This window comes from Heliangelus exortis, chromosome 1 (genome assembly GCF_036169615.1).
Source record: "Heliangelus exortis chromosome 1, bHelExo1.hap1, whole genome shotgun sequence".
Taxonomy (NCBI): domain Eukaryota; kingdom Metazoa; phylum Chordata; class Aves; order Apodiformes; family Trochilidae; genus Heliangelus; species Heliangelus exortis.
Window position 1 is genome coordinate 17,343,027 of NC_092422.1, and position 22,940 is coordinate 17,365,966.

Consider the following 22,940-nt stretch of genomic DNA (forward strand, 5'->3'; position numbering starts at 1 on the left):
AAAGCAGTTTTAACTAAGCAGTTAGTTTTAGCTAAGCAGTTTTTAACATGTCACTATGGTTAAAAGTAATTGAATATTGACAAAAGATACATTTTAAACTCTGCAAGCTGTATTTTGTTCTTTTTTCTCATCTACACTTCCTGTGATATTTAACATAGAATGCATAAGCTCAATCATTATGACAATACTATGTCTGCTTTCCTTAATTTTAGCAGAGGCATGAAAGCAAATATTTGTATGAATCAGATCCTAAAGGAAAAATTGTTTGCATCATACCAGAATATCAAATGAAAATATCCCCAAAAATCTCATGTCCCACTATGAATTTCCAGTGCCACTATTCCACAGGCAGATCACTTGCCCATAAACCTTAGAAGCACATTCGTATCTACTACAGCTCTGGTTCAGTCAAAGTTAAAATTAATAATATGCAACAAAAACCATTATGTTAAGACATTTCTATGGTATTTATAAAGCTTGGAAATTTACCACAGAACTAGCAGAACTGAAATAAATGAAAGAAAGAAATACTTGAAACTATTCTTTTATGTTAGCATATGATCACTATTCTGTTCAAGAACATTAACAGAAACACCATACCTTATGCTTTTGACAAGCAACTTTCTGCTTCTAAAAACTTTTTTATCTGCTATCAAAAGCAAGCTTTACAAGCTACGGTATGTAAATTAACACAAGCCTAGAGCAGCTGCATGCCACACCTTTGGCACAGTAGAAGCCAAAATACCTTAATTGTATCTGCTTGCGTTTTTGGAGTTCTTGATTTCGAAGTTCTTCCAAACGCCTCAACTCTTCTTGACGCCTCATGAGATCTAACAGAATTAAAATGTCAAAGGTAAAAGCTGCCAATGAACAATGTGGCAACACCAAAAAAACTATTATTGTAAGAGCACAGTTCTAATATTCTATTTTTAAAGAAATTTCTTAACATTTAAGTAGTTTCTTCCCACAAAGCTAAGTGCAGTATATGAAAAAACACACCGGATCCACAGCTTACACAAACACACAGGACTGAGAAAGCCTCTGAAGCAGGTTACAGAAACAGAAATCTGAAGTCCTCAAAGAAAAAGAGGACAAGCTCCTAATCTCTCAAATTATATCCTGGTTTTACATCTAGGACAAGGGACTGGTTTTCTCTCAGTACTGTGTCCTGCTTAAGTCACAATAGCAAGAAAACCTGTACAGTACAAATGGGCGTATTCTCTACACTATCTATTGCAGACCACTGTCTAACAGACATTAGAAAAAAGAGAAATTAATTTCTTGCGCATGTAATCTGAGCCTCCATAGATTTCTCACATGATATTGCTTACAGCAACTTACAAACAACTTATCTTTATCACCACAAGGAAGGAACAGCCGTAGCCCTCTTAAAATACTCTTAAAAAGCAAAGTGCAACGAGCAGTGATTATTCTTGCTGTACCAGTTCCTTAACAGTCAAGTCCTGAAAATTTATGCTTTCTTCAATATTAATTCTGCCTTTTGTTACAAGGCATCTTCAGAGGATATTGGACATCACAGTATTTGTAGGCACCACAAGGAACCTTCCAATATGCCTTTTTAGTTCAGCTGCTCCATACACTTCTCAATGCATTTCTTCACTACACTAATTAAAGTGTCTCCAGCTATGCAAATCTCTTTGATCAAATTTGCATCAGCATGTATTACTACAACTTAACCTTTTACTTTAATATCAAAAAACAACTACATTGACCAGCACATTTCACCAAAACAGCATGTGTTTATTTTCTGTCCTAACAAAGATGATTATCAGATTTTTACTATCATGGCATCCTTACTAACAATAGGAGACTTTTCTCAAGCACATTTTGCATGCTTGCTTTTCCAATCTCTTCTGCAAAGATGAACAGGGCTATACTACAGGATAGTATGGAGTGATGAAGCACTGGAACAGGCTGCCCAAAGAGGCTGTGGAGTCACCTTCTCTAGAGACTTTCAAGACCCATCCAGACACCTTTGTGTGTGACCTGCCCTAGGTGATCCAGCTTTGGCAGGAGGTTTGGACTCAATGATCTCCAGAGGTCCCTTCCAACTCCTAACATTCTGTGATACTAATTTACGATCCAGCACTATTTGGTAATGGCAGAATCCTGGCACAAAGCCTTACTAGCCAGATGAAAATATAGATCTAGAGGCTTGGCCTACGCACAGAACCATTCATATTAAAAAATCTGTAGTGATGGCAATTCTGGACTGATATACGTTGGACCCTTTCTATGAATAGAAAAGACCTGCACTAAAGCAGCTGTTCAAACTAAGACAAACTAAGAGACAGAAAGCACTATTACAAGTTTCTGCACTTCCTTGTGCTTAAAAAAGGGCAAGGTCATCATTTTATCCTCAGCCTCCTGCAGAGCAGAGGGAACAAGGTGAACATCTACTCTCACCTCAGAAACTAATCCTACATGAAGAAATAGAGACCAAAAAGATTTTTAAGCTGTTCTAGCTGCTGATTTTTCACATTCTAAAAATGAAAAACACCAATGCCTGGTTTCCATATAACTTAACGAACAAAGCTGCTGTTTAAATTCAGTCACAATTTCCAGTATTTTCATAAACTAATAATGAGAGAGTGTTTACAAATGTCTGAAGCATATCACCAATATGTAGAAACATCGTGCCAATTTACTTACTCATGGAAACAGGTATTCTGCTTAACAAATTACTCCTGACTCAGTCTGTCAAAACATGACACTTGAAAGTGAAAAATTACATATATCAAAAGAATCAATTGTACCTTCAGTATTAATGCCACACCACAAAAACCTGATTACTTAAGCTAACATGTTCAAGTCGTACTAGCTTTTATAAAGCAATTTCTATAAAACTTTCACCTGCAGGAGTATATGGACTCTAGTAAGCTCACCCTTCTGATCTTCTTTTTAGCTCCTGACAATTAATATACTGCATTTCATGCATCAGATTAACTATTTCAATTCAAGTTTAAACCTGTGGTTTGTACCCCAGGTATGAAAAAAAATAATTCTGGGTTCTGATGCCCCAAAACTTTAATTGGATCTTTCTTTAAAAACCTGTGATGCAACCTCATAAATGTCTCATCAGATCCACTGTTCAGATAAACAAGATTTACAAACAGCTAATGTCTTAAAATAAATGCAAAAAAAGAGCACCTTATTTTCACACATACTGAAGCTGGAGAGTTGACAAGATTAAAACAGAAGGAATATTTTACTAACCCCTAGAGCTCAGCAAACTAGACATCTGCAAGTGAATAGGCAGAAACCTAATTATCTGAACAGAATTCCAACTTTTTTCGTACTAAAGATAGGTCCTTCATTAAGCAAAGAAAAAACCCTCTTCACAGTTACAAAAAACGTTTCCTCACTGGAATACCAGCACCAAAACCATTTACATTCCAGGAGCTCTTCAACAGAAGGAGTAATTCTTTTCCATATAGAAGAGTAGCTTAGCAAATACTCACAGAAAGAAATGGTTTTTTTCCTTCACAGTGTCCTTAAAAGAAACCTTAATATCCACAAAACACACATAAGCTGTTCTCCATGTTTTACCATTAGGACCTTTTCTATCTTAGTAAACAGGCTGCTGCCTTCTTGTCTCAGTTTGAAGTATGATTAAGGCATGGTAATTCAGGACAAGTAATCCCTAACCTTGCCATCAAACACAGGCAAGAGATACATAAATCCTAATTAAAGAAATTAAATAAATAAAAATTTAAAATAACTAAAGAATTCTAGACCTGGACCATTATCTGTCAAATATTAAGATTTAAGTCAATGGTAAATTTCTCCAAACAGTATTTCCAACCATATTTACCAGTATTAGTCACTCATCTACACAAAATTAAAAATATGTCTACTTGAGAAGGGAGGGCTGTACTGTGTATTATAGGTATTGCTGTTATATCACAATAACATCAACATTCCTGACCTATAGGATATAGAGAGAGAGATTTACATGCAAACCAAGTGCTTTAACAGTTTTTGCTTGGAAGAAACAACTTGATGTCATTTCAGGTGCTGCAATAGCCATCTGGCATCCCAAAAGAGTTTTATATTTTAGCATGCTCTGTATTTCAGTACAATATGTGAACAGCGTGGTTTCACACTAAAAGCATGCAACCTGTTTAGAAAAAACAGGCTAAGTAAACTTCTTCCTAAAGCCAACTTCCAGCTCCAGTAGATCTAAGAATTCAATATAGAAAAGTAAATATGCTCTTTACTATTTTTTCCAGTTACAAAAATGTCTTAAAAGACTGTGTGTTTACATTCAATATATACCCAAGCATTTAGGTGCTCTAATTCCACCAATTTAGTGAATACCCTGATCCAGCTCATAAAGGTATTTTTAACACGTAATTTAAGTCAGCAGGAAAGCTTAAAATAAACCAGTCTCACACAGGGAAGTCATGCTACCAAAGATGTTCTTTCTTAAGAGTAAATATTAATTAATAATTGCAGCAGGCAGACTGTGTGAGTTACCTGGGTTTAAGTTTTGAAATATATCCACTACTTTGATTGGCAACAAGTTCAAATCCCTTTTAAAATGACACGGCACACTTACTTATCCTATCAAGCCAGTTATTGTATTGACTTATGATCTAACACTCTTGTGATAGGAATTTTTTTCTTAGGTAGACACAACCTCCCTTAAATTAAAATTTTAAAATAGGACAGTTTGGTATTTCATTCATGCAATACATCTTGAAATAATTTCCAACATGTTTGTTATATATTTGAGTTTTATCCACTTGAGTCTTGCAATTTAGCAGTCATACAGAGGGAACTAAAAATCAAGTAGAAAATCTGTGACAAAACAATTTTAATACTAATAGATTATCCAATTTTACCTTGCCTCATCAGCATTAGCTGATGCTCATGTCTAGCTGCTTCCATTTCTGCCTCTAGTTTCTCTTTGGCTTCTCTAATGTTCCTGTCAACCTGCTCACGCTGTTGCTTTTCCATCTCATCAAGAGCCTTCCACCGTGAAGCATACTCAAACTCAAATGTTCCAGGCTGAGCAAAACGTGGAGGCTGTTCTCTTTCCCTAATAAAAATTTTGCAGTTAAAATGCACAGAAAGAGATATTGTAACAGCCAAAGAAGTTACAAACAATCACTTGAAGCGCAAATCTGACTTAAAATCAACCTGTAAAATGAGAACATTGGAAACCAAAGCTTAATTTAGCTGTCAACAGAAGCGATATGATCAGCAAAAACGCCCAAATAAAGATCTGTTTGATTTGTATAATTTTAAGGTAAAAAAATCATATTTATATCAGTACACAATACTGATTAACAACACTAGATTAACCATGTTCAAACTTCTAAAGCTGACAATCAATCCATAAAAAGTTATTTAAATAAATACCAAAGCTTACTTGACAGCTCAGAATATTAGTCAGAACCTCTATAAACACTAAAAAGTGCCAACTTTTTACTTCATTTTCTAACATCAATACTGTAACTAACAGCTATGCATCAACAGGAGTCTTGGCTGCAGAGACCACATAATGGTAGAGCTCAAGATCCTTAATGCAGTGAGGAGAGGAAGGTGAAAGCAATGACAAGTAGCCTGGGAGGAATATTGAGAAATTTTAGAAGCAGCCAGGGACACAGTCAGGACAGCTAAAGCCCTGGTAGAATTAAATCTGACCTGGGACACCAAAGGTAACAAGAAAAGCTTCTATAGGTATTTCAGTGATAGAAGACTAAGGAAAATGGAAGTATTCTCCAGAAGAAAACAGGAGACCTGGCTACCCAGGATATGGACATGACAGAAGTACTTAATGCCTTTTTTGCATGACTTCACCAGCAAGTGCTCAAGCCACACCATCCACGTCACAAAAGGCAAAGGCAGGGACTGAGAGAAGGAAGAACCACTCAAAGTAAGGGTAGATAAGGTTAAAGGCCATCTAAGAAACCTGAAGGTGTGAAAGTCCATGGGACCTGAAGAGATTCATGGGTCCTAAGGGAATTGGCAGATGGAGTTGCTAAGCCACTACTCATCGTATTTGAGAAATTGCAGTCTGTCTGGTCAAGTTCCCACCGAATGGAAAAGGTAAACAACCCCCATTTTCAAAAAGGACAGCCTCACATCTGTGACTGGCAAGATTATGGATTTGATCCTGAAGGCTCTGCTAAGGCACATGCAAACTGCAGAGGTGGTTGTCAGCAACCAACGTGGCTTCTCCAAGAGCAAATTGTGACTGACAAATTTGGTGGCCTTCTATGATGGGGTAACCACATCAGTGGGCAAGGGTAGCAACTGTTGCCATCTACCTGGACTTGTGCAAAGGGTTTGCCACTGCCCTGCACAACATGGCTGTCTCCAAGTTGGAGAATACAGATTTGATGGATGGACCACTCTGTGGATAAGGAATTGGCTGGATGGCTGCACTTAAAGAACAGTGGTCAGCAGCTTGACATCCAAATGGAGACCAGTGATGAGTGGCATTCCTCAAGGGTCAGTACCAGGATCAGTGCTTTTAACATCTTTGTTGGCAACATGGACAGTAGGACTGAGCACACCCTCAACAACTTTGCTGATGACATCAAGCTCTGTGGTGCGGACACCATATTGCAGGGAAGGGAGGCCATCCAAAGGGAACTTGGCAGGCTTGAGATTGGCCCATGCCAAGCTCATGAAGTTCCATAAGGTCAGGTGCAAGGTCCTGCACATGGGTCAGGGCAATCTCTAGCACTATTAGTTGGACAGAGAATGGATTGAGAACAGTCCTGGGGACAAGGACTTGGCAGTATTTGTTGATACAAAGCTCAATGTGAGCCAGCAGCGTGTAACTGCAACCCAGAAAGCCTACTGTATCCTGGGTTGCATCCAAAAAAATGTGGCCAGCAGGCTGAGGGAGGCAATTCATCCCTTCTACTCTGGTCTCATGAAACTCCATTTAGAGTACTGTGGTCAGTTCTAGGTTCCACAATGTAAGGGCATGGACATGTCGGAGCAGTTCCAGAGGATGGCCACAAAGATGATCAGGGGGCTGGAGCACCCCTCTTATGAAGACAGGCTGAGAGAGTCGGGATTGTTCAGTGTGGAGAAAAGAAGCCTCAGGGAGACCTTACTGGGGCCTTTCAGAACCTGAAGAGGATGTACAGGAAACCTGGAGAGGTACTTTTTACCAGGACATGTAGTGGTAGGATGGGAAGGAACAATTTGAAAGAGTTTAGATGCACATTAGGTATTAGGTGTGAGGCTGGTGAGACACTGTCACAGGTTGCCTAGAGAATTTGGGGATGCCCCTTTCCTGAAAGTGTTCAAGGTCAAGCCAGATGAGGTTTTGAGGAACCTGGTTTAGTGCCAATGGCAGGGGGGCTTGGAACCAGATTCTCTTTAAGGTCCATTCCAATCCAAAACATTCTACTGATTTTTTAAAAATTGTATTCTACAGCCTTACTTGAAAAACCATTTTAGCTTCAAGCAACATAATCTCTGAAGAGCAATCAAATTTCAATATTAAAAATTAATAGCATCAGATTATGCAACTTGTCTTCCATCTCATGATCAAGACTCACTTTCTCATGTTACACTCTAAATTTTACCAGGATGGCAGAATCTGCAAAGATTTACAATTTACATCCCACTGACTTTAGAAACAGTTTAGTGGCTACTCAGAGAACAAAATATCAGTGGGTATACAAAGCTCAGCAGGATTAAACCACAACTCTAATCCAGAGCAGATAACATCTGGGCCGGCAACAAGCACAACAACTTCAGCACACACCAGAAACCATGACGTTATGTAAATGCACACAATGTTAAACCACATATGACTTTTAATATAATTAGGAAATATTAGCAAGGTTCTATTTAATTCTCTAACACAAAAAAGCACATTATACAAAATACTGCTTCCTTTTACACAAACTCAAAAATAAAAATTAATGTGTATTTACCAAAGTAATATAAATCAGATCTTATAAAATAAAGCTAAACAAAACTTACTTGTGATACTGTTGTGTTTTTTGCATTAGCTTTTCTGGGAGCCCATCTTCATCATCAAATTGTTCCATTGGTTCTACAACAACAGGTCGAGGTGTTCTGGAAAACAGTTTCAACTTAATCATAAATGAAGCTATTAGAAGTTATTTTAGTACTCAGATTAAACACTTCAGAAACGTAACATATTTGCAAATCCTTAAATCATCCAATTCCAGAGAATTCTGCTTTTCACTATTATCTTTGAAAATAATGATTTTTACACCCAAAACTGCTATTCTGTCTAGAAACCACAATTTGATGTAAAGCATTTAAATATGAAAAACCCCTCAAAACCATCTACAAACAATTACAAAATATTTAGTATGGAACTGTCTGATTTCATCAGTAAGGCAACACAAGGGCCATAATTATAATAGAAAAAGCACCAAACAACCCCAAAAAGGAGCAACACAACCCATTTGTATTTCCATAAATATTAAAAGTCACTTTTGAAAATTACGCTACAAATTAAAACATCTTGATAATTTGGCATTAATATTCCACTGATAATGAAAAAAAAATTTCTGCTTAAATATTTAAAACCTATTATTTAAACAACCCTACTCTCGCAAATTGGAATCCTAATTTATCTTCTAAATTACCTTCCTTAAATTCTCATTATCTGTAGTAATCAGAGGCAAATATTGCACAGCAGTGCCAAGGACACCAGTAAAGTATCATGAATTGTGTAAAAATTTTCCTGAGTCAATTTTGGGAGCATACCCTATAATGCACACCTTAAAATGGTAAGAGCTAGAGACACTATCCTCAAAATGTTGGTGCTTATTTATTGTGCTTCACTTTACAGATCTTTTCACAGGAAAAAAACCAAACAAACATCTATTTTAACAGTGTCAACATCTGAAAAAGAAAACTTTGGGCACAAAGTGCACAATCAAAAGACAGAAATCTGATTGCTGGAAGCTCTGCTATTTAAATGCAACTGAATAACTTGTATTCTGATTAAAAACAGTACTTTTAAATCACAAATGTCCCGTTTTTATATATTTAGGCCATGAACTGAAAGATTTTTTTCCAATCAGGCCACAATTTCTCAGCTAAAATTTAGATTCTGGAGCAAAACATCAAAAATATCATGGCAGAAGTTTTGTGCTACTTAACAACTGTGCATCAGGTAGCACATCACACACCTATGCAAGTTAAAGATCCAAATGCTTTCTATTTACTCAAGCCAAGGTTAAATGGCCACTTAAATCCAACGAATTTATCAAGCTGAAAAGGAATACTTCTGTTTATATCCTACCTGCTTTTTCCCTGTCACATCTCTCATGACACGAATAGCATTCACATAACACTGAACTAGATTAGCTCTATGGTTTGGCTCACTGTACTTCCATTCAAATGCTGATGCCAAGAAAACCCAGCAGATAAGAATGAACTGCTGGCACCCACTGATAACAGTGAAGACATATTCAGATTGAATTTGCTAAGCAGTCACCAAGTTAAGTAGAGTGGCACATGAGATATATCAGACTATCATGGAAAAGATGATTTGCAGACCCTTTTCCTATAGGCAATCTCCCCTTGACATTGCCTCATACCTTATCCTTTGCTGGACCTGATATTCATAGCACCCATGAAAGTAAGCACTTCCACGTGCTTAACCAGCCAAATGTGAACTCAACAAAAACAGCTGAATATTCTTGTGTTGTTTCAGCAAGCACAAGTGGCTTATAGAAGTATCAGAAAGATTAAAAGCACAGCCTTCCAGGCCAGGAAGAGAAAAAGAACTACAAGTTCTCCAGCAAGCTTTCATGCTGTGAAACCACAGCCTTATCGTTGCAAATGAGAAAATAATAATCTCAAATCAGAAGCAGGGGAAAAAAAAAGAATCTATCATTTCACACAGTCCTTAAGAAAGCATTTGAAAATGTCACTAGTGAGTGCGCTAAAGCACAGCAGAGAACTCTCTTCAGCAGCTACAGAAATAAGAGACACAAGGGAGAACTGCCATGATTTGCAAGCCTACTTGCCCTTGAAGTAAGTTTCAGTTTTACAAATATCATTGCCATAAGCTTCTGCAAAACTAAGCCTTCATTAAAAAAAAACCAACAAAAAAAGCCACACAAAAAAACCAAACCAACCAACCAACCAAAAAAAACCAAAACCAGGAGTACTTGAGGTCTTTCAAGCAACCAATAAAGCTTCTGAGATAAAAATAAAGAGGGGAAGACTTTCCTGAGTTTACAGAAATATCAGCAATGGAGCATACTGTTTTGCTATCTATTTTGTCACAGTGTTACTTGTATCAGGAAGACTGCAAAAATCAAGTGTCACTAGAAAAATTCCTATTATATAGAGATAGAATAGCAAAATGGTTCTATCACTCTTACATGGCAAGTACAACGCTTAAAAACAGTAAGCAGAAAACCATCTTTTTCCTCAAAAAAATCAACATCATAATCTGAAGTATTTAATGTATTAATGTAAAACACCTTTATTTCTCACATCATGGCTTTTGTAATTTTAAAATATGAACTAGGGAATACTCATTAACACAGATTTTTTTCACATCAGAAATATATACTCACACAAATGCAAACAAAAGCCTGTGAACTTACGTTGTTAGCAAGAATGCCCCATCACTGCATCTTTCTAGAGCTTTACGTGCTGGAGGTTTTGCTGCAAACTCTACAAAACCTTTTCCTGTAGCTCTGCCACGATCATCTACTACAACAACAGCTCTTTCCACTGGCCCAAATTGAGAGAACGCTTGTTCCAGCAGCTCATTAGAAACCACGGGTGAAAGATTCTTGACTGTCAGTGCAGCTCCATGTGTAGCAAATCGAATTCGAAGTGGTCTGCTCTTCAAAATAGTACCATCAAGTTCAGCCTTTGCTATTTCAGCCAGTGTCCTAGATTCCTTTTTGAAAATATAAAATATTTAATGTTTTTTATTTTCAAAGGCAATAGATATAACTTTTGTTCTCACACACACAGAAGAGTAGCAATTTTTTTTTCCTTTGAGCATATAAACGTTAAGGTCATTTAACTCCCTCTCCCCCAGCAAAACATACCCCAAATTTCCAGTCCACTTACTGGGAAAAAAAACAAACAAACAAACAAACAAAAAAAAAAACCCGAAAAAACACAACAAAAAAAGCCCAAACATCTATCTTCCCCTAAGATTTATTCTTGAGGTGAAAAATTTTGTTGCATGTTATAGAGGACTTAAATTCGCCGTATGTTGGACACATTTGTGCCACTTCATAAAGTCTTTCAGAAAAAATTGAAAATGTGATACTTTTTCACTTTTATCTACTAGAATGTTTATATTTTAAATCCCTAACTCCATATAGTAGGAAACAGTATTTTTAAAGATAACACTACAGGATCTAAGGTCCTAATATCACACTTGCTCATTATCACTGCTGGATTAATGCTCAATGGATGCTCAATTCAAATTTCATCAACAAATTATGAAATTATTTTATTTGGTAATTCTTCTGGCATTCCTGGGCTTTCTGGACCCACATCTATGAGACAGACTGCATCAATAACTGCCCTTTTTCCCCTCATATTTTTTCCCCCCAATCAAATTTTCATTGAGTCTGATACCTGCAATCCTTACATTCAATGAAATTATTCTGGAGCACATAGCCATTTTGTCCACATTTCAACTGACTAGGTAAAGTGTTAAAAAACACACTTCCTAAACAAAATGGAAAAGAGAAGTTCAAATAAAAGCTGTATCTAACCAGTATGACATACAAACCTGAGTAATAACATGTAAATATATTGCACTTCCTCCATAAAACTTCTATTTCAGGCTGGGAGATTCTCAGGGTAAAAAAATGTAGGACAGAATGCCACAAGCACTTAATTATCTTTAAGACGACAACCAAAAAGAAAAAAATTCTAACCACTAAAACATATAGAAAAATCGTCACTAGAGACACCCAAAGCATTCTATAAAGCTACTCCCAGCTTTAGAAATCCCAGCTACTGATGTATATCAGTGCATTCTACTCATGGCTGTCATGAAAACTAATCCAGCATATTAAATTGACATTTAAACACAGTATCTATCATAAGCGTACGGACCCGATTCCTTTTTTGGATGCTCACTTTAACATGTCTGATCGCATACAGTATTATCCCTAAAAAAAAATCTTGTCTTATCTGAACACAAGTAATTTAAATAACCCAAGGTTCAATTTCTTTGAAATACTCAGATCACACGTTCCCTTTTCACGATGTGCGAGCAGTGGTACTTCGAAACAACCCTGTCCGGTTTTTAAAACTGTGTTTTAACAGAGCAAACCTACACTGATAAACTGTACAGGATGAAATTTGTTTCCGCAACTAAGTTTTTTTTTTTTCTGGTCCTAAAGTACTGTAAATTCTCCCAGATTTAAAATAAGAGAAGCCTTTATACAAGTATTACACGAACAAAGCAGATCGCGCAGCAGTACCCTCCATTCGCTGGAGAGTAACGCAGTCTGCGGGAGTACCCGTGGTAACCGCACGTAAACGGTAACTGGCGGCGGGGCCCTGCAAGCAGCGGAGCAGTGCGCAGAGGTGCGCCCCTACCCGTGAGGGGCTGGGAAGGCTGCTGAGGATGCTGGCCTCTGGCTTGGATGCACGGAGGCAAAGAGGAGAGGGGGAAGGAGTATAAGAAAGCTGAGGAAACAGCGCTAGTACCAAGGAGAAAGAACGAGGGGCAGCTACTATCTTTTTCTTATACTCGTCCGACAAGGACAGACCGGGGGAGTGGGGGGACGGTCGGGGGGAGCAAACAGCAGTCTCCTGTTTGCAAAGGGAGCCCCTGGGTTACGGGGCCGCCACAGAGGTTCGCGCGAATCCTCACCAAGCGAATGAATCCGAAGCCGCGGTCCCGATTGATGAAGACTTCGCTAGGCTCCCCATAGCGCTCGAAGAGGCGCTTGAAATCTTCCTCGGTGATATCGGTAGGCAGATTCCCCACGAACAGGCGGCAGCGCTGCGTGTAGCTCTTCTCACCAGGTTTGAGAAAGCTTTTGATATCGATGGTGAAGCCACCTTCCTGCTCTTCATCTCCACCTTCCTTGCTCGGCACTAGCGCCATGGCCGCCGCTGCCTCACTCTCCGTTTCTAGGCCCCGCAACCCCTTTAGGTTGCCGCCGCCACCACCCCCCACCATGCCCAGCGGCGCAGCCGGGGAGCTATTCTCGATCCGCACTTGCTTCAAGTTCCTATTCGCCGCCATACTCAGACCTCACTCCTTTCTCGCTGTTTTTCTCAAGGGACGCGGAGCCTGCTTCAGCGCCCACGACCCCCACCTCCCAGCCAATTCAAAATGGCGCCGCGTTAACCCCGACGAGTTGTAACATCCCTGAGGAGAGCCCCGCCCCCCGGGCGCGCGCCGCCTTTCCCGCCGCCGCTGCTCCGCCTCGCTGCTGGGGGTGGGGAGGGTTCTGCGCCTTCCTGTGCGCCACTGGGTACCGGGGGTGGCGGGAAAAGCGGCTGCCCGCTCGCCTACTGTCGTTGTCCCTCAGCTCCGGTGTGCCGGCGAAGCTGACTCAAACTGCTAGAGCTCCGTTTTCACGTCTGCAGAGGTGGATACGTACAAGCGGGCTGCACTGCTTTAGAGGGTGACTTACCCAGAAGCTTCATTACTGCACCAGGCTCCCTCGGTGCCTCACTCGGCCTCCCGGAGAGAAGCCGCAGACACAACCACGTTTACAGTAGTAGTCGCGGGTGCATTCAGAGCCCGTGTGCTCCGGGACGGTCCGTCCCCAGGCAGAGGAATCCCTTGCTGGCGTCTCCCTGAGGCGGTGTGTCCTGGGCGGGTGTCTATCGGGTCGCCGCGGGAGAGGGGCGTCGGCACAACGCGATTGCTGCTGAGGCGGCTGCAGGTGAACGGTCTCGGGAGGCGAACGCGGAGTGGCAGAGGAGACGCGAAGAACCTGCGGACAGAGCAGGAAAAAGCATTCACCGAGTTAGATGTGGGAGACAAATTGACTGGGAGAGCCTGGTTACATCTGCTGCTCACTGAGCCGTTCTTTTAGGGCAACAGCTTTCATTTTAATAGTAATTCCTTTATTCGGAGAGGTGTAAAGTCAAAAGTTTCCTTCCTTGGGTACCTCTTCTTGTAGCTACGACTGCCTGTCTGTCATCTGCAGTACAAGACCACTTGCTTGTGCTGCTCACCTGCCAGATGCCCCGTTGCTTGCTTTGGCCTGTGTGCTTCACCCAATTCCATGGAAACGGGGTTTCTTAGAAAAAGAGCTCATCAGTCTGTCTCGGGCCTCGTAGAAAACATGGTAATTATCAGCTTACTACTGCTGTAGGAGCCTCAATACTTCAAGTGTCCAGGCAGCTTTTCATCATGAAGGAGAAGTCCTAGACAACACAATAACACTTCAGAATAAGATTTGCTATTTTTTATTTTATTAATGTAATTGTAGCACAGAAAAAGTCCTAGCAATTTCATCTAGTTCAGCTAGTGCATGGCATGCAGTGTTCTTTTGAAAAGGCAACATTGAGCTTGATATTTAAAAAAAGTTTATTCTACAACAGGCATGAGTTCCCTGCTCAGGGATTTCTGAGTCCATTGGGGAATATTTTGAATTTCCATGTCGTGGGTTTTTTAAGTTTGCAGTACAGTGAAGATTCAGTGCCTTTCATCCTATCTCTGAGCATGGATCAGAATCTGGAAAAAACATGAACTCCAAGACAACATGCATTACTTTATCAGCCTACCCGATTCTGGTGTGGGGCATTGAACTGAACCCACATTTACACCTCTGAAAATCAGAAAAGAAAAAGACAGTGGAGGAAGGGAATCTACTCACAGCAAAGGCACAAAGTCAAGTGGTGCAGGAACATGAGGGGGGTACTAGAGTAGCAGTACAGGATCCCTAAAGCTTAGTCCCCTTGACTGGTTTAAAACTAGTAAGCATTTGAAGGGAGTGAAAGGTTGGAAATTATGTGACTATACATTGCAGAGTGAAAGCTCAGTAGGTGGGAAAAGGAAGAGAGGAGTCTGCGTAAGTTATTGTTAATGCTGTGTAATAAAATTGCCATGGTTTTCAGACATAACTTTCCAAATCAGGTAATAAAAGCTACAACCATTTAAATATAAAACCATTATTTACTGTGTACTATAAAGAAGTCAAAAGGAAGTTTTCTCAAGGTGTTTATATGAGTGTTTATGAATTCTGTATTTTTTACCTTTTTTAACTGTAGCAACATCTCAATATTAAATGATAGTCCAGTAAAATAAACTGAAAAAATTCCAAATTCCAGAAATGTGAAAATTAATATATCTGCAAAAAAATATATATTTAATATGCATGTGTCTATAGCTTACTTACATTCGTCACTCATAGTATAATCAGAATGCACATACTTGCCCTGTTTTAAAACTTTCTTGAGAAGAGCAATTTGCCTTTGCCGAAACATTTTAAGGTAATGTACAAAAAGAACCTGATGCCTGCTATGCTCAATGACTTCCTCACCTTCATTTTCCATATATTTTTTCACATTTTATTCCTTCACTAGGACAACTCCAGACCATTCATCTACTACCTAAATTCCCAGAGTCTTTGTGGCTTAATGATTACTACATCTTGCCACTGACACCAGTTTAAAAAACAAAGCATTTTGAACAGACACAAAGTAGATATCTTTAAGTTCTTGTTCAAATGCTTTCCTTCTGTTATAAACATCTATTTAATTTTTTATGATTTAGTAATCGCAACTCATATCATGGGAGGAGTTCTGCTAGACTGTTGCAGCCACTCTCCATAGGTTTGGTATTTAATAATTTGAATGCAGCTGAACTATGTGAAAGTAATTCTGGAAGATTGGGCAAATAATAGTTATGATTTGTAGTGCACCCACTATTCCCCTAAGGACGAAAACGTTCTAGTGGCAGAAAGCAGAATTGTGAAAATAGCCTATATTTTTCATTTTGTCTCTTACAGAGAAGGGTTCTGTTTGGTGCATGCTGAAGTCACTATCATGAGACTTGGGTTATTCCAAACACACTCTATACAGTCATGTGCCACGTGAAACACAGTCAGAAGCAACTGTTCTACTTTTTATTTTTTTATATAACAGCATTCCTGTGATATACTTCCCTACAAAATATAAGGATCCTGCTGAATATCAGGGAGGCATCATCAGTCATAAATCCTAGACGTAGTGATCTGCAAATAAAAATCCTAAACTATGTGTATTTATCCTTGAACAACATCACAGTGATTGCTCGGATAGCAGCACTCCTGTGATGACAGCTGTATTGTAGCTACAGGGGTGCTAAAGTTGGCTTCTCAACAGAGGCAGTATAAGAGCTTACTGCTCAACATGTCTCTGGACTCCTAGGTTTATTTCTATTTACTTCTTAGAATGGGCAATGAGACATTCAGGATCAGTGCTTGTAACTCAAGCTACAGTGGTAGATCATCACAAAATATGTCAGGGAGCAGTAGAGCTGAGAGATAAATTAGGGCATGGAGGGGGATGCAAAGGAAAGTAGGAAATTCTGGTCTGAAAAAACAGGGAACGCAGTAGGCAGTGGCTGATGGCCTGAGGTTGGGATCGTATTCAGAAGTGCAGGGCCAGGTAACTGAGGCATGACCTGAAACAGGGGGAAGCTGCTGCTGCTCTTCATGTCTTGCCATTAAAGACAGCGTTTGCCTGCAGTATTACTCAGGGAAATATCGGGACAAATGAAGCTTAGGGTGGGTTTTGGTCTTCGCTACTGAAACTTTCTTACAAAGTTGGCTAAGAATATTTTTAAAACTACCTGTCATAGCTGTGCCAACAAGCCTGATGGCATAACACAACAGTGTGAAGAAAGAAGGTCTCAATGCAATCTGAATGAGTGATGCATATATTTTGTAATTATCCGAGCATGACCTCATTAGGCTACTACCCGGGCAGGAAGGCGTGGATAGATAATGTCATTGCACTGCCATCTGGTGACAAATACTGGGATTATCACTAGAACGTCAATAGAATAAATCAAGTGAAAATAAAGACAGAAAACCTACAATGAAATTATCTCTCTGGTCCCAGATGAACAGGATGACTTAGACTTCTATTCTTAAACCTGGTGGGCAGGCCTCCTTTTTCTGTTCTCTTCAATATTAACATAATTCAACAGGATACACTCATTGTTTTTCCACAGAGAGGAATGTATGTGAATCACATTTATAAAACAATCTTTGAAACCTAACCTGGTATGGTTAATAGTCGCCTATATGCCTGCATATTTATAGATTTTTTTTACATTAATGAAAACCAGTATTTTAGAATTATCTGAGTATGAAAAGTCAGTATTATTCTTTAAAACAACACTGGCCTCAAGGAAAAAAAGACAGAAAATACATGAAAATATAGTTGTTTGTGAAAATATGCTTTTCAGATGGACACGAGTCTATGATTTATGAGCCTATGATTGAGGCTCAAAAAATTTACCTAGCTTTTCCAAAGCTACTTTCCCAAGTAATATAACCAATGAATGTGGTTATATTACTTAATCACTTAATTACTTAATATCACTTAATTCTGAATATTTTTCAGCATACTATCTTTGTCTATTCTGTAGAAGTGTGAGATTTAACTAGTAAGGCAACTGGAAAGTTATAGTCTCAGGAAGCATTCCCCATACAAATTCACCTCTTAATTTATGTGTAAACAATCATTCAGGGTGCTGTCATTACATCAGGCAGTAGAGCTTCATGGGAGACAGTTCCTGGGATTAGGTTAGGAAGAAGCAGCAGTTTGTCTGAAACAATTAAAGCAACTGGGAGAGACCCAGAATAGCCAAATTGCCGGCCCTGAAAGAAAGCAGTGCCACGAAGTGTTTCAGTCAGATTATTTTCTTCTGAACAGTTTAATAAAAATACAGGCAGTTTTAACTTACCACCAAGCTGGGCAATTAGCCCAACAAAAATAGCCCACAGATCCCAGAGGCCTTTCCCTTTGCACTTCCCACTGGGAGTATTTGTCTTTCTTTGGCCTCAGGAAGCTTCTCTTCCTCTGAAGTCCTACCACAACACATGGTGTGCAGACAAACATTAACCACTCTCTGAAGCTTTAACCCTAATGTAAGCTGATGAAAACAACACAACCAAATCACAAAAACTGCCTGCCATTCTTCATCCCCTACTTTGCACATCATTAAAAGAATCCACCAACGGTTTGTCTGTGATTGTGGCCTCTACAGCTGCTGTCCAAATAATCACACACTAAGGTCATGAAAACAATCAAAAATTGAGCCATACTATTGATACAATACCAAGTACTTAAAAATACTAAACCCCACACCCACATGTGAAAAACATGAAAAGACAATTATGAGTGAATTTGTGAAAGTTAGCACAGCTGGAAGAGCTGCACAAGCTGAAAATGCTGTTAACACCTAATTCTCAAATGCTAGATAAGCAGGTCACATGCATGGCAACTGGATCATTGGTACTGAAGTAATGTTGAAGTAATGCATTCCAAGCATTGGCTGTCTCTGTTTCTTTTTGTGGAGTCTTTTGGGGGGTAATGGGCAATTCTTTCCAGAATCCATTGCCCTAAGGATTTTGAACAAGAGATTTTTCCTCATCATCAGGCAAGAAAGTCTGAATAAGTTCCCTATTAACTGTTTTCCTTAATTAAACTGATGGACTCATAGTCTGCATTAATGGTGATCCAGTAACAGGTCTCAAGCAGCTGTGCTGATCTAATAGTTTATTGTCAATAAAATGGGGTAGTAAACACTCCCTTCATTCCTCTTCTACTGCTTTTGTCTTCCCTCCTTTACTCTCACCAGTGGCCATGGAGTGTCCCCCTCCTTGTGCTGGCTTGCATACTCAGCAGATCTTTCCATGACTCAGTTGGCTCACTAACCAATAGAAAACTTGACACTTTTTTACTAATTAATTTTCTGTGGTGAGTTGAATCAGTGAGAAGAGTGGACTGAGAAGCGCCTGATCCAATACGAAGGTGAGCAGCATGTAGTGGCCAACAGCAGGGAGAAGACAAAATGACAAGAATTTCTGTGTTTCTGTTTCAACCATTGCAGAACTTTGCTTGTTGACATTTTTGGCTCAGAATGAGCACCAGTGATAGCACTGATAGCTTGGATGGCTTGGGTACTGAGGAAGGACCACACCCTGCAAGAGCAGAGGACAAGCATGCCTTGCTATTACCTGCAAATGAGGCCAGTATAACCAGGTGAAGAAACACCCACGGAAAAGTTCCCTTTCAAGCATAGCTCAGATTTTCTTTGTTTATAACTTCTTCATAGTGCTGCATTTTGAATTTGACCATTATGAAGAAAAATTTTTTTTTTCCTGAAACATTATTTGGCAACAATACTGTATTTAAAATTGTTATTAATGTTAGGTAGAACAGTTGCTGAATTCCAAACCTGTGAACAGACATCTAGTTCACATATATGCCCAGACTAAACTTCATTTTACCTTTCCCTGATGGAGCCCTGATGTCTGAAAGTCCATTGATGGGACATACTGTTCACACAACTCCCCCAGAGCTCCAATACCTAGGATGTTCTAGCTTATGATACTGACATCTTGATTTTTAGAGGATCCAGACAGAGAACCTTTGAAAAACAGTTCTGTATACGTAATTCACACAGCTTTGGATATTTTTTACCTATATTGTTTCCCTCAGGGGTTGCACAGCTAAGCATTCGTTGTTTGGTTGCCTAAACATGCAACCATTAGAATTAATGTGACATATAAAGTTTTGCTAGCCCTGTGTTTTTCAAGCAAACCTATTAGTATGGCAAAATTTAAAAGAGTACATATGGAATCCCAACTGTAAAGCAGGTATTTTCACTGAAAAATACAAAAATAGAAGAGATGGTGTTATGCAAATCAGATACTCTCTGTTAAGACTCTTACTAAAACAAGTCTTTAATGCACAAAACCTCTAGTGAAATGTACTGATACTTGTTAAAGAACGTCTCAATATTTATCTATTATGGAAGAGATGAAAGAATTTATCTGTTCCATGAAAGGCTTTTAACAGGATAACTTAAAGTCTAAAGAGCCAATAACACTACAGAGAGAACCATGCACCTTATAAACGCTTCCTTTCATTCAAAGGAAGATTCACTTGGTGTCCAATAGGATGTGGGAGATGGCCAGTGGTTGGTTGCTTTTTAGTCCAAATGATCTCTCTTGCAATCTGTAGAAAAATAAATTTCTTATATTTGCTTATTTGCATCTTCTCTGATTAAGCTAATTTCTTCTGTAAATTTTCTTGCATGGTTCATGTTTGTATATTTATTTCTTTTGATTTTCCTGTCAGATTGGGGCATAAGAATATTTCTCTCTTAATGGACTTACTCTTCCACAATGCCACTGGGGCTGAAAATATTATTCAATCTGACCAATTTAAAAGCTCTTGAAAGAGACAGTGATTATGTTCTGGAACAGTGTAAGATATTTTCGGGGGTCTTATTTTTTTCACTTTCCAGATCTAGAATTGGATTTTGTGTTTGGCAAGGGAAGGAATTTAAATTAATTAGGAATGTGTGAACTCAGTTTTCAGTATTTTATCTAATACTTTTACCTAAACTTTTTTGACTCATATCTGTCAATCAGTTTTACAGCTGGAAAACAAATGGTATTTGTAATATTTGAGCATTTTGTACAGGTCAAAATATGTTACCATCTGGAAAACTGAGTAACTTTAAAATTTTATCTACTCAAAATTATGAAAAACTAAACAAATTAGGTGATCTTAAACATTACTTTGACACATTTTAAAATATTTAATTTCAGGTTTATTTTATTGAATTATTTTAAAGGTAGGGTGACTTTTGTCTGTAGTGTAGCACATGGGAATTCAGGAACTGCCATAACAGATTAAAAACAAAGCCTATCTGGTTCATCATCTTTGAATGATGAATGTCAACTACTCTGACATGTAGTTGATGCCAAATATTTATGGGAAAAGTGCTGACCTGTCTAGGAAGTAGATTTAGGTGGAAGATGCAAACAAACCCAAACAACCAAACAAAATCCAACAACAACAACAAAAAAGCTTCAAGATACGTGATCTGCAAGTTGCTCAATTAAAATTTGTGTGAGAAAATGAAGTTTCATTTCATGTTGTGTAGTGTGGTATTAAGGTGTTTTCATCTTGCTATAGTTGCTATTCAATATTTGTTAATTCAGATATCTGTCTGCAACTGTACTGCACATAGATCAAATTCTAGTAATTTTATATATTTTTATTATTTTTTGCAAAACTCTGAGAATCTAAGTCTTGTGAGTGTGGCCATTCTTGGCAGCACACTGCTCTGCAGATCCTCTGCTCCATTATTTCCCCTGACATTTCTTACTGTCCCTGTGTAATTTCCTGCTGCGGTTTAACACGTGACTCAGCTGTTTATGTAGCCACATGTGAACGGGATGTGGGAACTAATCCAGATAAAAGACAGAGGGAGAAGAGGAGCAAGTGAAGGGTTGTTTAAGCCAGTGTTGATAGCAAATAAATGTAGAAACACATTTCATCCTAGTCTCAAATAGCATCTGTTAGAGGCTTCATCTTCCCCTGAAGGGAGGGAAGAAATACTCCCTAAGTACTGTTTCCTTAAATCATAGAATCATAGAATTGGCTGGGTTGGAAGGGACCTCAGAGATCATCAAGTCCAACACTTGATCCACTACTGCTGCAGTTACCAGACCATGGCACTGAGTGCCACATCCAGTCTCTTTTTAAATATCTCCAGGGATGGAGAATCCACCCCTTCCCTGGGCAGCCCATTCCAATGCTTGATCACCCTCTCAGTGAAGAAATTCTTTCTAATGTCCAACCTAAACCTCCCCCGGCACAACTTGAGACCGTGCCCTCTTGTCTTGCTGAGGGTTGCCTGGGAAAAGAGACCAACCCCCACCTGGCTACACCCTCCTTTCAGGTAGTTGTAGAGAGTGATGAGGTCTCCTCTGAGCCTCCTCTTCTCCAGTTCCAGTTCTTCTCCCCAGTTCCCTCAGCCTCTCCTCATAGGATCTGTGCTAGAGTCCTTTCACCAGCCTGGTTGCCCTAAATATCCAGAATTTGGAGATATCCATCTGTGTAAGCATGACAAAGAGTCTGCTCCTGTAACCATCACTTCAGGAATTAGAGGAGAAAGCCTAGCAGATCCTGCTTCAGTTTAAAACTTTTCTATAGCTGTGTCAGCCATCCCTCTTCATCAAGTCTTTCCAGTACACTATTCATCCAAGTGAACTTGAGCAGAAATAGTAGGCTGAACTGAAGCAAATGAGACATATTTCCTGCTACCAGCTCTTCTTGGGGATTAAGACATAAGTTATCTGGGCAAGGAAGTAGTTCAGCTACCAGGTGGGCAGCTGAGAAATTTAACACACTGATCATGAAAGTAAAATTAACCACAAACTTTTAGCCTAGTGAAAACATTAAATATAGATCTGCTTTTCCCCCCGCAGTTATAGTCCACATAATAGCCCTGTATAGTCCATTTAATCTCTTTCCATACCAGAATTAAGAAGGCCACAGGCTCCTTGGTTAATTTCTCAAGCAAACTGTAATCCCAAAATAAATGAAAGGGCAGTTTAACTCACTCAACAAACAAGTACAATAAACTGCTCTACATGCATGCAGGTCAGGTAGCCTTGCAGTGATAGCTTAGTCTCAAAGAAAACCTCTTGCACCTCCCAACCCTCCTAGAGCCAGCTACCTCATTCATCTGTTGGGATCCAGTTTAATCCTACACGCAGAGAATTGCTTCCCTGAGCACTTCCCCACACCAGTGGACTGATTAGTTACAGGGCAGAATAAACTGGTCACAGAGTTCCTCATGGTGCCACTTAGACCATATGACAGTTCCTGTTGGTCACTGGTTAAACCTGTAGCACAGCAAGATTGCTTCCTGTCCCAGCACTGAAGAGATGTTAGGAATTGTCCTGCCTCATGCAGACACTTAAGAC

The 22,940-nt window shown here is 39.3% G+C and overlaps 1 protein-coding gene across 14 annotated transcripts in view; it reads right to left on the reverse strand.

Moving 5' to 3' along the window:
- PSPC1 (paraspeckle component 1) overlaps positions 1–13,373 on the reverse strand; it is a 63,265-nt gene extending 49,892 nt beyond the window's left edge. For 4 of the 14 annotated variants that reach the window (XR_011724181.1, XR_011724180.1, XR_011724183.1 and 1 more), the window contains exons 1-5: positions 12,848–13,365; positions 10,599–10,900; positions 7,981–8,076; positions 4,869–5,065; positions 746–830 (exon numbers count right to left, since the gene is read on the reverse strand). Coding sequence is in view for 2 of the 14 variants with exons in the window: in XM_071735231.1 (XP_071591332.1) it covers positions 746–830; positions 4,869–5,065; positions 7,981–8,076; positions 10,599–10,900; positions 12,848–13,225 (1,058 nt within the window). In the remaining 12 variants the exon portion in view is untranslated. Of the gene's footprint in view, positions 1–745; positions 831–4,868; positions 5,066–7,980; positions 8,077–10,598; positions 10,901–12,847 lie in introns of all 14 variants that reach the window. The other 10 variants (XR_011724190.1, XR_011724188.1, XM_071735231.1 and 7 more) reach the window with 5 other exon arrangements.
- Between the last annotated feature and the right edge of the window lie 9,567 nt (positions 13,374–22,940).